This window comes from Acromyrmex echinatior, chromosome 14 (genome assembly GCF_024713525.1).
Source record: "Acromyrmex echinatior isolate Ae372 chromosome 14, ASM2471352v2, whole genome shotgun sequence".
Taxonomy (NCBI): domain Eukaryota; kingdom Metazoa; phylum Arthropoda; class Insecta; order Hymenoptera; family Formicidae; genus Acromyrmex; species Acromyrmex echinatior.
This window is the reverse complement of record NC_141865.1, coordinates 82,659-99,809: the sequence shown is the minus strand read 5'-3', so window position 1 is coordinate 99,809 and position 17,151 is coordinate 82,659. Positions and strand designations below refer to the sequence as shown.

The window sequence follows — 17,151 nt, the reverse complement described above, 5'->3', positions numbered from 1 at the left end:
TCCACAAATAATATCAAATTTTCCGATTTTTTATTTTTTTAATAATTTATATACACAGTAAATAATGTTTTTTTCATCAAACATTAATTTTCATCACAAATGCGACTTGCGCAATCTCTTTTTCTTCAAGTGCCATACGCTATCTTAACGCGTAGGCACCTCCCTCTCATATACTCGTGTGCACATACTGATCATACACAACGTATATGGGGACCTACAGTTTAAACGCCGAATTCTGATCGGCAATTTTTGATAGGGAGGTTTCCTAGACAAGTATCCAATTCAATGGTATGCCATTGTTTTCCAAGAGCAGCTACGAGTATACGAAAATTTTTCGATTCTGCCTGGGATCAAATCCGAGATCTCTGTGGTGCAGCAGACCAGTGCGTTGTCTGCTACATCACGCTCATGTAATCTCTATATATTTTTTTTTAATTTGAAAAAATAAGAGTGATTATTTTTAACCATAAAAAATAAGTAGTTTCAATAAGGCAGCTGAAAAATAATATTTTAGATCTTTTAAACCGTCTAAATATATATAATTAAACAGCCCCAATATACAGTGTCAGAGGAATATGTAAGAATTTTTAAAAAATTTTTTCAGAATTTCTTAATACCATATTTTTTCATGTTGATAAAAATGAGAAAATACAGTACTAAAAAAATGATAAAAAATTCAGAAAAAATTCATAAAGTTCTATGAGAAGAAAATAAACAATTTTTGTCTCTTGCAATTTTTCTGTAAAGTTGATAATATTTCTACCTCTATGCGAAAGATTTATCATTATTTTCCAAATACCTTGTATATAAGTCCGCTCTTTTAAAAAACATTTGATCCATGTAACATTACATAATTATGTAAGCTAATTATCGACATAAGCTACGCATATAATTACCGGATTTAAAAACTTATTTTTCCAATTAACAGTAGTGAAGAACGAAGAGATAATTCAAAAATTATTTGTGATTAAACTAATAATATAGCATATTTTCACAAGTGTTGTTTGGCACTTTTACTATTTACTTTCCCTAATACAGACATGTACAGCTTTCTCTAAAGCAGTATAAAGTTCCTTTTCCAAGACGAGATAAAACTGTAACATACGGAATATAAAATTAAAAGAAAATGTCCCTTCAAAGAGAAATGATATGCAATGGCTTTAAAAATGTAAAAGAGAGATGATTGAAACACGGTAGGTAATCGCCTGCTTATTTCTTAGCGCAATTACGATACTACTGCTGAATAGGAGATGAAAGAAATCGATAAGCAATCTTTCGCAATTTGTTGAGAATTAAACGATGAATGTTGAGAATTTCACATAGAGAATAGTTGATATAGTCCGCAATCATCTTATTCCGAAAAATGTTTGACAAGAAAGACGTTGAACAAAACCGACGTTACGCTGTTCTTAGATTATACCTGACCATCTCAGGATTATGGCCATATTATAATCTTCGCGACAGATGTATTTGCTTTGTGCCATTATTTGCATTCTGCTCTAGTATTGCAATACCTCAGGTATATACATTCAAAAGTTAGCAAAAAAAGTGCGTTTATTATGCTGCAAAGTTATTAATTGTATACTTTCTTTCTTTGAACGATCAGAAATGTATTGATATACAATTATACAATGAATCTATTAATTAACTGCACGCGCACATGTTCAAATTTTTAAAGTTTATATGTGTAACTTTAATGTAATAAGAGACGGAAGAAAGAGGACAAAAAAAAGACATAAGATAAATTTTAATGTAATCAAAGAGAATTTTTTTCATGTTGGTAAAAATAAGAAAATACAATACTAAAAAGTTGATAAAAAATTTTTAGAGTTCTATGAGAAGAAAATTAATGATTTCTGTCTCTTGCAGTTTTTCTATAAAGTTGATAGTATTTGAATAAAAAATTATTCAAGACAATATTTGGCAATTTTTAGTAATTAATATCTCGTTAACCATTGCATAAACTGCAAAATGGTAGATGACTTTTCGAGTCAGTCCGATTCACTCTACCTACTCATGATGGATGACGAAATATGTTAAAATCACCCTGTATAATTCTATTATAAATATTCTACAAATACAACATAATCAATTTAGCAATTATACGTTTTACTTTATAATTTCAATACAGACGCTTTACTTATTAATTGGTTCGATAACTCTTGATGACGTATTCGAGAGCTTACCATCTCTAATTATCAGTATAATATTCAGCTCTAAATTAATGATTATAATGTTAAATAGTAAGAAAGTAAGTGATAAATTTTCAAACTTGCATTAACACTTGACTTTTATGCTAAAAAAATGTTACAATAAGCAAAAAATACGGCAGCATGTGTTTAGGTAAAAATTTGTCTTAACACAATACGAAAGGATTGGCTATCAGCAAATACAGATGTAGAAAAGATTATTCTGCAACGACATACCAGGTATGGCCAATATTTGGCGGTATTTTATGCAGGTATGTACAATGCAGATGTTTTAGAAACTTGCGTGCATTTTTGATCATATCATCCGCGATTTTACGAAACATTATTTTATTTCGTTTTCAAAAAATTGCTTAAGAATATATTTATCGAAATAATTGACCTTTGTATTTTATGCATATTGTTAAAATAACTTTAAAAAAAAAAGATCTTGCTGAGATTATTATTTTCTTTAGCTTTCATGCATGTGACGTCAGGTCTTTTTATATTTAAACCAATTATGCTGACTCTGATGACGAATGATATCATCAATGCGACGAAATCTTCTGTACCATTTATATCGAAATTACCATTTCGCGTTGAATACGGCGAGAAATTCAATCAATATATTTATCCAATAACAGTGCATAGTTATACAGCCGTGTTCGCTCACGTGTTCGCCACAATCGCGGTTGATGGCTTATACTATTGTTTAATTCAGCATGCTTGTGGAATGTTCTCAATTATTGGGTAAAATCTCCCTTGATCATGAAGTGATAGGGATGCCTTTCTTGAATTGCAATCAATTTCTTCAATGACTCATAATCTCGAAGTCTCAAAAGCATCAATATTTCTGGCATTACAGATACACATTGGAGAACATTGGTAAAAATAACGATGACATTTTTGACGTAAAGCAAGCTAAGATACAGGACAATAATTACAGTAAAACTTTATACTGTTTACGTAGACATCTCCTTGTGATAGAGTACGTTTGAAAACAAAATTGTATAACATCTATCCATTTTTATCATTGATATTGATGTATTGTATACATATTAATTTACATATTAATTTACATATATTCGTGTAATGTCATTATTTCACAGATTTACGGAACATATCGAATCGTTATTTACAAAGATATTTCTAATTAATCTTAATTTAAATATGATCGCTGGAAGTTTCACTGGCATACAAGTACGTATCAACTGGTATATAAATACAGTAGAATCTCAATTGTCCGATCTAATACGGACCAGAATTAGATCGAATAATCGTGAAAATCGGATATAGTCCGGATTATATTTTATTTTATTTAAAAAAACATGGACAATTATTTAAATGAGTGCAACTAAAAAATCAATGATTAGGTTTATTACGCGATTTTTTTTATAAAAGGAAAAATTTGGCAAAAAAGAGCGTATATGTAAATGGGACATAAATGCATAGCAAAATTCGAAGTTGTACGCATATTAGAAAATAATCGATATCAAAATAAAGTAATGAATAATGCATAGTCGATTAAGCGAAATATCGGAAAATCGAGGTTGGGATGATAGAGATTCTACTGTACGTATCAATTTTTCCTTTTTATATTATGAGTAAATTTAAAATGTACTTGGATTTGTTACATTTTAACAATATTATAAAAAAAAAATCTTTAGTAACCACATCTTCAAAATCGCAACAAATTTTGCCAGTGCGACTGTCAAAATAAATACGAAAGTAAATTGAAAAAATGTGCATTTTAGGTGTTAATGAATTTAGAGAAGAGCGCAAATGACATCGCTGGGCCTATAACAATTTATATTGCACAATTCCTTCATTTGTTTCTTCATTTCTGGCAAGGTCAATTTTTACTTGACTACAGCGTCCTTCCATATGAATCTATGTAAGAATGCAAATTAATGTTAATTCATGTTAATTCTTTTATAATTTGATTATGTCATTTTTCTGATTGTTTTCTAGAGCTTGGGAACGTGAGATAATTGAACAGTTCGGACAGTTCGAATCTAAAGATTAAACATTAAATAGTTCGAACAATTCGATCAGTTCGTATTCAAGCATCGATAAGAATGTCAATTAATTATGTCTGAAGTTCGGACAGTACGGGACAGTAAAGACATTTTTATAAGGTTCATATAATTTTAAGGTGATTCTTATTATTAAACCGAATTATCAGAAATATCTAATTTCTTTCTATATAATTAATGTAATGGCTAAAATATTGAACATGCAAAATTCTAGAATAGGTTAACAATGAAATGATGGAGAAAAAATGTTAAAAATGTAACTTTTAATGTATAATTTATAATTAGTAACAGTTAAGGATTGGAAATGCTTCTTTGTGACTAACTCAACACAAATATCACCAGACTTCTCTAAAAAATGAGATTATAATAGTTCAAAGCATTACATTTGTAATGATAACAAAAAGTAATAGGTCAACAGCCATTCTGGAAAGATATTTACATTTATTTGTATAAACTTGCATACAAATTTAACCTCAGAAACATATTCTCACCTTGTTTTCGTTTGGTAAAGATATAGCTTTTAATTTACATTGCTCAAAAAAATTAGGAAATCTTTTTCTCAGTAAATTTTCAGCACAATACCGCCGATATTTGCGTATAACCCGATATATACCACGAGAAGGTTGCTCGGTCGAATTCTGCACATCAAACAACAATAAATATTCATGCAAAAATTTATTTGGATTTACTCATTTGTTTAAAAATTGACCTAAAAAATCTAAAAAACCTAAAAAACAAAAAATATAGTTATTTTGATACGTAAAATCATTATAAGCCAAATTATTTGTTATTTTATTTTTTTGCAGTTGTGGTTTCAGAGCATATTCACGGGCTAATATCATCAAAATTTTTTGATATTGATTAATATCAGCTTATTTTGATTGATTGACTATTATTTTTAGCTGATATTGTAGCTAAAACATTCTTAATATTTTTATCTAAATTGTGCAGATTTTGGGTAGCTCTGTGATGAGGCATTTTAAATTTTCAACACTTTACTAAGCAACCATCTAAAAAAAAAAGATTTTTTGTGAACAACTGCTCTTCCCAAGGTACACTATATTTCTTTACAGTTTAAACTGTCCGAACTTCAGACATAACTAAATTGACAGTTCTAAGACCGATCTTCTTAAACTCGAATTGTCCGAAGTATTTAAAATAAACATTCATTTTTTTTTTACTTCAAACTATTCGAACATTCAAATCGAATATTCAATATGTTCGATTCTTTGAGATTTTTTTTCTTTTTTCTAAATAATTTAAACCATCGCTTGTATCGGCACGAATGATTTTTTTATATTTTTGGAGTATATTATAATATTTACAATTGCTACAAATAATCGCACACTTACAATTATTTTAATTCTATAATTGCAATTCCTTCATATATATATATATATATATATATATATATATATATATATATATATATAATATATGTAATACATGCAAGGCGAATCGAAAGATAAATTACAGCTTTCTGTGTTGAATATCAAGATAAAGACCTAACACAAACATTCGATTTATTATTAATATAATTTATTAATCTTTTAAATTTATATTTCTATTTTAATTTATATTTATCTTTAATTTATATTTATATAATATTTTAATTTATATTTATCTTATTTCAAATAATAGCTGCAGGGCGAATTGGTATTATGCTTCGCATAAATGTCAGAAACTTCTTCTTTTAATTATGAACAGAACGACGTCACCATGTAAAATCACCGCCGGGAAAATAGTGATTTTATCTATTGAAAGTTTCGCTACGGTAAATATAAAATGGTATTGTTATATTTGTAAATTATATTGTTATAATTCTAGCTTATCGAGAGATTTTTTTATTTCTTAAAGGTTGTAAAAACGTCTCTATCTTATCTCACTATGTTTCGTTCTCTCCAGTGATGATTTGATGTTTTTAATTTATTCAAAAGTGTCTAAGTTGAAATATATATCTTTAATACAATAAAAATTGTACGTATTATATATTTTTTTCTTTTCTCCTTTATAATTTCTAATATTTTTCTTCGATTTTGATGACAATCGAAATGTAGATATTATACGTATAAATATAAGTACATGCATACATTTCTGCACAATAAATAGTATCATCTTTCGCTCCATACAGATGCACAGCAACCTTTCACAATATCTAGAAGTTTACTTATGTACATGATCCATTTAAATTTAAATCTTTTAACATTTCACTTATTTTTGATGATACGAAAAAATATTTCGAATAAAAGTAAAATGGTTTCAAGAAGAATATATTTTTGTTATATTTTTTTCTAAGTGGAAGAGTTAAAAAGATTCATTTTTTTTAAATAAAATAATTTTTTTGTAATAATATGGTTTCTCTTATTATTATGCACATAGAAATATTCAATTAGAGAAATATTGAAAAATCAATAGTATACAAATCTTTTACACTCTGGCATATATTGATGTGAAATATTCAATATTTACATAAACTATCAATTTTTTAATAATCATACATTAATATTTTCATTAACTAAAAGTAATTTATTTTAAAAAATAACTTATTTTAAAAAATTATCCGTTTTACCTATGCATGTACACATACACACGCGCGCGCACCCGCACACACACACACACACAAATTTTTAGAAAAGAACGGACTTACGTATAATGTGTGTGTAAATCCGCTCTTTTCTAAAAATTTTTTGACCCGCGTAACTTTACATAAGTATGTAAGTTAATTGTTTATCAACATAAGTTACGTATGTAATCAATCGATCAAACATTTCGAAGAACTTACCTTTCTAATTAACAGTGCAGAAGAACGAACAAACAATTTGAAAAAATTTGTGATTAAACTATAATAATATATCATATTTTCACAACGTTTGTCATTTCTGCTATTTATTTTCTCTAAAAGAGGTATATACAGCTTTCTCTAAAGCAGTATAAAGTTCTAAGAGAGAGAGAGAGAGAGAGAGAGAGTTTCCAAGAGGAAATAGAAACATGAGATACGTAATATAAAATTACAAGAAAGTGTTCCTTCAAAGAGAAATGATAAGCAACAGCTTTAACAATGTAAAAGAGAAATGATTGAAACATAATAGTTAATCGCTCGCTTATTTCTCAGCGCAATTACTATAATATTGCTGAATAGAAGATGAAAGAAATCAATATGCAATCTTCCGCAATTTATTGAAAATTGAACTTTGAATGTTGACGTTCACATAGAATAGTCAATATAGTCCGCAATCATCTTATTTCGAAAAATGTTCGACAAGAAAGACGTTGAGCAAAACCGACGTTATGCTGTTCTTAGATTATATCTGACTATTTCAGGATTATGGCCATATTACAATCTTCGCGACAGATGTATTTGCTTCGTGTTGTTGTTTATATTGTGCTCTAGTATTGCGATACCTCAGGTATATATATTCAAAAATTATCAAAAAAAAGAATTCATTTATTGTGCTGCTTATTGATCGTATGTACATTTTTTTCTTGAGTGATCAAAAATATATCGAATGCAATTATCTAATGAATCTATTAATTAATTATGTACGCGTATGTTAAATTTCATTAAATATTTAACATACATACGAATAACTTTAATTAGAAAGAGAACAGATACATAAAATAAATTTTGATGTATTCAAATGTAATTGTAAATTATTGACAATTATTGATAATTATTGATAATAGTAAATGTATGAAGTTACAATAAATATATGATGTATAATGTATTTTTTTTTCTATCGAAAACACATTATAAAATCATTATATGTATATCTCTATCTGTTAAATTATCAACGACCAAAAATATTTGATTTACTATCAATTATCATCAATAAATTGACATGGAATTTTCTTTGATTTGAAATAGTTGTTAAGCGAAAGAGATGTGTTCATTTAATTATACTGAAGAAGGCTCTCGAAACATCTATATTCATTTATTTACATTTTATATTATATATTTGATATTATCATATTGATATGTTAAATTAATATTAAACATTTTAACAAAACACCTTATATTGCTCATTTATTTGATCGTTGATAATTTAATTATTTTGCTGTGCAAACTTCGAGCGCTTTTTATTTATATTCTTGTTTGTTATCTCTATTTGTATTTATCTTATATAATTCTATCATAAATTCTAAAAATACAACAAATTATCAATTTCGCCATTATATGTTTTTTATACTAATTCCAATAGGCACTTTACTTACTCAGCTCGATAACTCTCGATGACATATTCGAGTGTCTGCCATCTCTAATTATCAGTATAACATTCAGCTCTAAACTATTGATTATAATGTTAAATAGCAAGAAAGTAAGTGATGAATTTTCAAACTTGCATTAACACTTGATTTTTATGTGAAAAAATGTTACATTAGCAAGAAATACGGCAGCATGTGTTTAGGTAAAGATTTGTCTTAACATAATACGAAAGGATTGGCTATCAGTAAATACAGATATAGAAAGGATTATTCTGCAACGGCATACAAGATATGGGCAATATCTAGCAGCATTTTATGCAGGTATGTACAATGCAGGTATATAGTAACATTTTGAATCATATATAAGATCTTCCGCGATTTTACGAAACATTATTTTATTGCTTCTGAAAAAAATTGCTTAAAGAGTATATTTATCAAAAAAATTGTATAATCTTTGTATTTTGTACAAATTAATAAAATAACCTAAATTTTGCTAAGATTATCATTTTCTTTAGTTTTCATGCATATGACGGGGTGTCTTTTCGTACTTAAACCAATCATGCTGACTCTGATGGCGAATGATATCTTCAATGTGACAAAATCTGTGCCGAGATTACCATTTCGCGTTGAATACGGCGAGAAATTCAATCAATATATATATCCGATAGCACTGCATAGTTATATTGCCGTGTTCGCTCACACATTCGCCACAGTCGCGGTCGATGGCTTGTATTATAGTTTAATTCAGCATGCTTGTGCAATGTTCTCGATTATTGGGTAAAGTCTCCGTTGATCATAAAAAGATAGAGACGCTTTTCTTGAATTATAATCAATTTTTTCAGTGACATAATTTCAAAATCTCGGTTTGCCAAAAGCAATGATATTTCTTACATTACAGAAACACACTGGAGAACATTGGCAAAAATAACGAGGATATTTTTTACACAAAACGAGCTAAGATACAGGATAATAATTACAGTAAAACTATACATTGTTTACGTAGACATCCTCTCGTGATAGAGTATGTTTAAAAATATACTGCATAACGTTCTATCGTTGATATTTATACATATATTTATATATATTAATTCACATATAATTGTGTAATATACTAATTTCATAGATTTGCTGAACATATCGAATCATTATTTACGAAAATATTTCTAATTAATCTTAACTTAAATATGATCATTGGAAGTTTAACTGGTATACAAGTACGTATCAACTGATATACAAGTACGTATCATCTTTCTTTTTTACAGTACAAATAATTTTAGAACATACGAGGATTTGTCACATTTTAACAACATTATGGAAAAATAATCTTTAGTAACATCCTCATAATCGTTGCAAATTTCGCCAGTGCGACAGCCGAAATAAATACGAAAATAAGTTAAATGTGTATTTTAGGTGTTAATGAATTTAGATAAAAGCGCAAGGGATATCGCTGGGCCAATAACTATGTATATTGCACAATTCCTTCATTTGTTTCTTCATTTTTGGCAAGCTCAATTTTTACTTGATTACAGTATCCTTCCATATAAATCTATGTAAGTGTGCATGTTAATTTAAGTCGATTCTTTCATAATTAGTTACCTTATTTTTCTGATTTATTTCTTTTTTTGATAAAAATATCGATTAGAGCTCCAATGACCAAGCTCCACTGATCTTGATCTTGACATACATATGTTGTCAAAGTCATGACCCTAAGCGACTTCCAACAAGTTGTAGCCATCGTTCTTTCATTAAAAAGTTATTAACAAAAAAAAGTTTGAAAAAATAACGTCCTATTTCGGCTATATATAACATCAGAAACTATTCTAAACTACATCCACCTACTGCATTCCACCTCTCCCATTGTCTAGTGGCATGCGAACACAAGTTCACTGCTTTAGCAGAAAATTTATTTTTAATGTGAAGAATTTGACTGTTTAAAGCAGAGAAGAGGTAGGGTGAAAGTCGATTTCGTGGAAATCGTATACCCCCAAGCAGGGGGGGAGATTTAAGGGTAGAGTCGCTTCAGATGAAAGTCGTGCGCCCCCCCCCCCCAAGCAGAAGGGAAGGTGGGGGGAGAGTCAAAATTTTGATTTTGTATAACAGAAATGAGACGTTATTTCTTAAATATCTTTTGTTTATAATTTTTTAACGAAAAATGAGCGACGGCTAAAATTTGTTGAAAATCACTCAGGGTCACGATCTTGACAGCATGTCAAAGTCAAGGTCATTCGAGCTTGGTTCCCAAATCGATACTTTTATCCTTTTTTTAAATCATCGAAAAATAGTTGTATCAAAACTATTAGTGTGATTTTTGGCATATTATTTACAATTATTATTATAAATAATCGCACATTTATAGTTATTTTAATTCTGATTACAATTCCTTCATATTTACAATTATTTACAATTATTCGGGTATTATGGCGATACAGAAAAAAATGGCCATGAGCTGTAATTTAGCCAATAATTATTAAATAGAGTATTTTTGTAATTATTCTAAAAGCTTATGGTCATCTTTTCCGTATAGCCATCTTAACCAAGTTTACCCTATACAAATCAAAAGATAGATTGCAACTTTCAGTGTTAAATAAAGATTTAATATTACAATACATCAATATTTGGTTTTACTATTAATATATAAAGGTTTATTATTTATCATTTATATTTATCTTATTTTGAATAATAGCTGCAAAGCGAATTGGTATTATGCTTCGCACAGATGTCGAAAACTTCTTCTTCTAATTATGAACAGAACGACGTCACCATGCAAAATCACCGCCGGCAAAATAGTGATTTTATCTATTGAAAGCTTCGCTACGGTAAGTGTAAAATTGTATTGTTATGTCTACAAATTATACTGTTGTAATTGTAGCTTATCAAAGAATTTTTTATTTCTTAAAGGTTGTAAAAACGTCTCTATCTTATCTCACTATGTTTCGTTCTCTCCAGTGATGATTTGGCGCATGAATCATCAAAATTGTCTAAATTAAAATACATCTCTTTAATGTAATAAAAATTTTATGTATTATATGTACTTTTCTTTTTTCTTTATAATTTTTGATATAATTTTTCTTCAATTGTATAGCAACCAAAATATAGATATATACATATTAATATAATCATATGCATGTATTTCATTACAATAATTAAGTATCATCTCTTGCTTCCATACAAATACTTATCATTTTTTTTCGCAATATCCAGAAGTTTACTTATAGATGTTTATCAAAGAAGTCCACTTTTCTCTAACAATTTTTGGCTCATGTAACTTTACATAAATATGTAAGTTAATTGATGTAAACTACATGTAACCGATCAAGTATTCTGGAAAATTTATCTTCCTAATTAACAGTGAAGGTGAACAAGGAGACACTTCGAAAATTATATATGAATTCTACAATCCACATTTTATTAACGTTACATTGGTCAACTTTATTTAAATTAAAGGTAAATAAATGTAGTTTATAGATTAATAATTAGGCTCTATTAAATTATTTTAAACTAATAATATATCATATTTTCACGCGTGTCATTTATCACTTCTACTATTTACTTTCTCTAACGCAAGTATGTACAGCTTTCTCTAACAACTGCAGTACGTAAGTAAGTTGCATCTTTTCTAAGACGAGATTTCTAAAAAAACCATAAGACTATGAAGATTCCATACAGAATATGAAATTAAAATAAAATGTCTCTTCAAAGAGAAACGATAAGTAACGGCTTTAAAAATGTAAAAGGAAAAGGATTGGAACACAGTAGGTAATTGTCCGTATATTCCTCAGCGCAATTACATGCTGTTGCTGAATAGAAGATGGAAGAAATCAATAAGTAATCTTATATAATTTGTTGAAAATTGAACGTTGAGTGGAATAAAGTACAAATGGAATAGTTGATATTTCGCTATCTTCTTATTCCGAAAAATGATTGAGAAGAAAGACCACAGTGCACAAAGCCGATATTACAGTGTTGTTAGATTCTATTTGAGTATTTCAGGATTATGGCCATATCATAGACTTCGCGATAGATGTATTCGCTTCGTGCCGTTGTTTGTGTTTAGCTTTACTATTCTGATACCTCAGGTATATCTATCGAAAGATTTGCCAAAGAAGAATATATCATCTGTTTAGTGCGCTGCAGAGTTACTCATTGCATGATTTTTCTTTTTTTTTTTACACGACTAGAAGTTTAATATATTGATACAGTTATTCATCAAACTATATGAAACTTACACACATATACGCTTACGCATACGTATGCCAAATTATATTAAATTTTTGAAAGATATAACTTTAATATAAAATCCGAAAAAGAAAGATGGAAAAATAGACTGTTAATAAATTTTGATATACAATAATTTATCAGAAGAATAAAAATTTTAATGATTTTTGGAAAATTATAAAAAAGTATTTTGATAATTTTTGGAAAATTATAAAAAAGTAAATATATGTGTACATAGATTTTTAAATATTAAAAAAAATGATTAATTTATGAATTCGTGATTGCGTTTAACTCTAATACAGATACTTTATCTACTAATCGGCTCGATCACTCTCGATGACGTGTTTGAATGTGTGCCACCAATATTCATCAGTATAACATTCAGCTCTAAACTATTGTTTATAATGTTAAATAGCGAGAAAGTAAGTAATAAAAATTTTCAAACTTGCATTAACACTTGACTTTTATATGAACAAATGTTACATTAGCAAGAAATACGCAAGCATGTGTTTAGGTAAAGACTTGTCTTAATATAATACAAAAGGACTGGCAATCATTAAATTCAGTAGAAAAGGTTATTCTGGAACGGCATAGTAAGTATGGACAGCATCTGGCGACATTTTATGCAGGTGTGTATAATTCCAAGATTGTAAAAACTTAAATAAATATTATCTTGAACGCACACATATAAGTGTGTATTCTAGATCATATTCTCTTCAATCTTACAGCATTGTCATTAAACTTTATAAAAAAATTGTATAAAGAACATGCTTATCGCGAAAAATTGATCTTTTTATTTTATTAAACATATCAATGAATGTATAATGATTTTAAAATCTTGCGACGAATATCGTTTTCCCTAGTTTTAATGCATACGACGGCGAGCCTTTTCGTGGTGAAACCAATCATGCTGACCCTGATGACGGATGATATCATTAATATAACAAAATCTTCCATTCCATTCGAGTCGAGATTACCCTTCCGCGTAGAATATGGCAGGAAATTCAATCAGTATATATATCCAATAGCAGTGCATAGTTATGTGGCCGTAGTCGCTCATTCGTTTGCCACAGTCGTGGCTGATGCTTTGTATTATACCCTCATTCAACATGCTTGTGGAATGTTCTCCATTATTGGGTAAAAACGATCTCTCTTGATTATAAAAAGATAACAGTATTCTTCAAAAATTTGTTTATTTCTTTGACAACTTATAAAATTTTACTTTTTCAAAAGCATCAATATTTTTCTTGACTTTACAGAAATGTATTGGAAAACATTGGAAAAAATGACACAGACGAGTCATTTGACACAAAATCAGATAAAATTAAAGACGACAATTATTATAAAACTTTACATTGTTTACGTAGACATCTCGGTGTAATAGAGTACGTATAAAGAAATATCAAGTAACGACCCCTGTTTTTGCCATTGTGCGATACTTCATATTAATTATAATTATTTAGTGTTCTCATTTCGCAGATTTGCGGAACATATTGAATCTGTGTATACAAAGATATTTCTGATAAATCTTAACTTTAACATGATTATTGGCAGTTTATATGGTACAAGTACGTATTAGTTTTTTTCTTTTTACGTTATAAGTATTTTTGGTATAGAATGGAATGAAATAAGAATTTTCGCGAAGATAAAAACAAATTTGAGAAAAATAATACCATTTTTAGCTTTCATCGGCTTTAATAATCACTATTCAATATTTCAAACAACTATAGTGCGTTAGCCGAAAGAAGTGTGGATAGTAATTATAATAAATATGCATTTTAGATGCTGATAAATTTTGACAAGAATGTGAATGACATCGTCGCACCTATTAGTATGTATTTTGGACAACTCATTCATTTGTTTCTTCATTTCTGGCAAGGTCAATTTCTACTGGATTACAGCATCCTTCCATACGAATCTATGTAAGAATGCAAATTTATTCAATTCAGTCTAATTACCTCATTTTTCTTTTTTTTTTTCTAAACTCTAAAGAAAAACTTAAATAAAAGCGTATGATTTATTTTATATTTTGGACAAATTATTTACAATTGCTATAAATAATTGCACATTAATAATTCTACTTTAATTCTAATATTATTACTATCTACAACTGATCCTTTATATGTAACATACACAAGATAAAAAAATAGACAAATAAAAAAACAGATTTTGTAGTTTTCTGTGTTTAGATGACAAGATAGAAACCTAATATAAATTATAAATACTTGCTTTACATTTATCGTTAATCATTCTAATTTTAATTTTTTTCATTTCATAATAGCTGTAGAGCGAATTGGTATTACACTTCGCAAAGATGTCGAAAACTTCTGCTGCTAATGATGTATAGAACAGTAATACCTTGCAAAATAACAGCTGGTAAATTAATGATTCTATCCATCGATAATTTTGCAATGGTAAATATATAACTGCATTACTGTATTTTAATTTTTGTTGTTATAATCGCAGTTTACCGAAAAAACTTTTATTTCTTAAAGGTTGTGAAGACTTCTCTATCTTATCTCACCGTGTTTCGTTCTATGCAATGATGATTTGGCGCATTTAAATATTTATTCAAAAACCTCTTAAATTAAAATGCATTTCTTTACCCGAGTCACTCCTTTTTTATGTAAACAATCACCTGGGGTGTTTTTATATTTCTATCAGTATTATTAACAATATTATACATTGTTTTATTTATATTGTCATTTAAAAACATTATGGATCTAGATTTATTCATATTTTTTGAAAAAAATAAGTAAAAATTAAACCAATATTAAACGGAATAAGCACGTTAAGTATAGTTTTTTATAATATAAAACAAATTTAATTTATAAAAAATCGGGTTCTAGGTTCACAAGGTCAGGTTTTTTGATGGAATTGCATATTTAAAAGTTTATAAAGAATAGATATTAAAAGAGGAAAAAATATGCAAAACAATATTCATGTAAAATAATATTTTACAACATTTTTTCGCTGCTGGAATGTAAAAATATCCCAAATGACTAAATTCCCTGATTAATGCAACAAAAATCTAATTATTAGTATATAACTCGAATTTTTCTTTGATTTCACGGTAGTATCAACGTATTAATTATTACACATACTGTGCAATGTGTGCATTTACGTTGCACATTTAAGCTATATATTTGTACATATTTTGAGATGCAAGTTGTAGGCGAATTTTATATATCTAGAAAAAGGATGTACAATTCAACAACTTATATGTTATATGATTATCCGAAATAAAGGTGCATAAAAAAACATTTTACTGCAATTTCTGTAACAATACGGGAAAATACACAATAGTGTGTTTGTAACAATGTGTAAAAATATTAGGTGTTGGAATTAATTCGTAGCGTTTTACAAGTGATGGGAAGTACTTTCATTAATGTATTTTTTAATGCTCATGTGAAATAAATAACATTCTTTCATTAAAAACGCTACGAATTAATTCCAACACCTAATATGTATATGCATGTTCGATTATAATACAAGCGAAAAAGGTTAATTAGTTTGTACGTATTTTGATATAAAATTAAAAAAGAAAGAGACTTGAGACTGAACACTCAAAATATGTATTGTACGACAACTTTGTACACGTTGACATGTAAAAACTATTTAAAAATTTTTTGTAAACAATGTCATCAACGTCTCAATAACGAATAAATGAATCTGAACGAATAAATGAATGCAAACGTTACATAATCTTGAAACAAAATTTGTGTCATCATGGTGGAATAAAAAAATCTTTGTCATTAATTGTTATTTTTGCTTACTGAAAAACTTGCTTGAACGTACAAAATAAAAATGTTATATGCATTAATTGAACAACAACAAGTAATAGAATACACAATACATTTTAACATAAGAAGTAGCATCAATTTTTACTTTTATGTCATACGACTTTGTAATATCTAGAAGTTTACATTAACATAACAAAACTCATTGAAATTTTCAATGAAAAAGTAAGAAAGTAAAAGAATTACTTATATCGGTAATTAACATAATTATATGTATAAATTAATTGTTAATAATTGTTTATTATCATTATTATACGGATATAACTAATTTATTCCAGAAAGTATTTATCCAAAAAGCGGACGGATGATGAGATGATCTATAATCAAGATCTGTTGAATTTTAGGAATTACATTTCATCTCTATTTATCTCAACTTTACTCAAATCAAACTCAAATCAGAAATTTATTCATAAACGTCAGAGTCCGTAAAAATTTTCTTAAATTGAATCGAAATAACAGTATCTTATATTCTTACGTAATTCATGTCTGCTATTTACTTTTTGCAATCATTCCATTGTTCGAATGCAGTACAAAGTTTTGTCTTTTCCCGCACGAGATAAATTCACATAATGTGTTAAGAGTTACATTTGAAACTGATTCACAATAATGGAAACAGAATATGAAAGTAAAGGAAAATGTCCTTTCAGAGAGAAACAATAAGGTGCTAGCTTTATAATGTAGAAAGAACATTGCTAAAATGCAGACAGTAAA

The 17,151-nt window shown here is 28.0% G+C and overlaps 4 protein-coding genes across 7 annotated transcripts in view; 3 read left to right on the top strand and 1 right to left on the bottom strand.

Moving 5' to 3' along the window:
* Nucleotides 1–17,151, bottom strand: part of mus81 (mus81 structure-specific endonuclease subunit) — a 32,620-nt gene that overhangs the window by 4,609 nt on the left and 10,860 nt on the right. The window lies entirely within an intron of this gene.
* Nucleotides 337–6,197, top strand: LOC105152764 (4-vinylanisole receptor-like). Of its 2 annotated transcripts, XM_087413270.1 has the most exons (9): nt 339–1,519; nt 2,132–2,251; nt 2,344–2,461; nt 2,663–2,936; nt 3,052–3,174; nt 3,296–3,386; nt 3,941–4,080; nt 5,864–5,996; nt 6,080–6,197. In XM_087413270.1, the coding sequence occupies exons 1-9, from the start codon at nt 1,364–1,366 to the stop codon at nt 6,128–6,130; spliced, it is 1,206 nt and encodes a 401-aa protein (XP_087269396.1). In that variant the 5' UTR covers nt 339–1,363; the 3' UTR covers nt 6,131–6,197. The 2 variants fall into 2 exon arrangements, with proteins under 2 accessions (XP_011065502.2, XP_087269396.1); XM_011067200.2 differs by lacking the exon at nt 2,132–2,251 and having other exon boundaries at nt 337–1,519.
* LOC105152763 (uncharacterized) lies at nt 6,316–11,541 on the top strand. 3 transcript variants are annotated; one of them, XR_015547349.1, is made up of 9 exons: nt 6,316–7,629; nt 8,422–8,538; nt 8,629–8,746; nt 8,941–9,202; nt 9,324–9,446; nt 9,549–9,639; nt 9,836–9,953; nt 11,109–11,241; nt 11,324–11,541. XR_015547349.1 is itself a non-coding variant. In XM_087413277.1 (9 exons), exons 1-9 carry the CDS (start codon nt 7,474–7,476, stop codon nt 11,372–11,374), a joined length of 1,185 nt encoding a protein of 394 aa, XP_087269403.1. In that variant the 5' UTR covers nt 6,322–7,473; the 3' UTR covers nt 11,375–11,541. The 3 variants fall into 3 exon arrangements, 2 of the variants coding, with proteins under 2 accessions (XP_087269403.1, XP_087269402.1); XM_087413277.1 differs by having other exon boundaries at nt 6,322–7,629; nt 8,635–8,746; nt 9,836–9,975; XM_087413276.1 differs by having other exon boundaries at nt 6,322–7,629; nt 9,836–9,975.
* Nucleotides 12,343–17,076, top strand: LOC105152762 (odorant receptor 13a-like). The gene is made up of 11 exons (XM_087413180.1): nt 12,343–12,501; nt 12,943–13,062; nt 13,155–13,269; nt 13,504–13,777; nt 13,900–14,025; nt 14,120–14,208; nt 14,323–14,369; nt 14,423–14,562; nt 14,922–15,054; nt 15,136–15,976; nt 16,153–17,076. The coding sequence occupies exons 1-10, from the start codon at nt 12,343–12,345 to the stop codon at nt 15,184–15,186; spliced, it is 1,254 nt and encodes a 417-aa protein (XP_087269306.1). The 3' UTR covers nt 15,187–15,976; nt 16,153–17,076.

What these genes read in the sequence shown, in the direction of transcription:
- LOC105152764 (XM_087413270.1), top strand. Translation starts at nt 1,364, where the DNA reads ATGTTTGACAAGAAAGACGTTGAACAAAACCGACGTTACGCTGTTCTT. An exon ending in GGAATGTTCTCAATTATTGG is followed by an intron (nt 2,937 to 3,051) that starts GTAAAATCTCCC and finishes CTGGCATTACAG; the next exon opens with ATACACATTGGAGAACATTG. An exon ending in AGACATCTCCTTGTGATAGA is followed by an intron (nt 3,175 to 3,295) that starts GTACGTTTGAAA and finishes ATTATTTCACAG; the next exon opens with ATTTACGGAACATATCGAAT.
- LOC105152763 (XM_087413276.1), top strand. Translation starts at nt 7,474, where the DNA reads ATGTTCGACAAGAAAGACGTTGAGCAAAACCGACGTTATGCTGTTCTT. An exon ending in GAAGTTTAACTGGTATACAA is followed by an intron (nt 9,640 to 9,835) that starts GTACGTATCAAC and finishes TGTGTATTTTAG; the next exon opens with GTGTTAATGAATTTAGATAA. An exon ending in CTATTGAAAGCTTCGCTACG is followed by an intron (nt 11,242 to 11,323) that starts GTAAGTGTAAAA and finishes TATTTCTTAAAG; the next exon opens with GTTGTAAAAACGTCTCTATC.
- LOC105152762 (XM_087413180.1), top strand. Translation starts at nt 12,343, where the DNA reads ATGATTGAGAAGAAAGACCACAGTGCACAAAGCCGATATTACAGTGTT. An exon ending in CAATATTTCAAACAACTATA is followed by an intron (nt 14,370 to 14,422) that starts GTGCGTTAGCCG and finishes TATGCATTTTAG; the next exon opens with ATGCTGATAAATTTTGACAA. An exon ending in CCATCGATAATTTTGCAATG is followed by an intron (nt 15,055 to 15,135) that starts GTAAATATATAA and finishes TATTTCTTAAAG; the next exon opens with GTTGTGAAGACTTCTCTATC.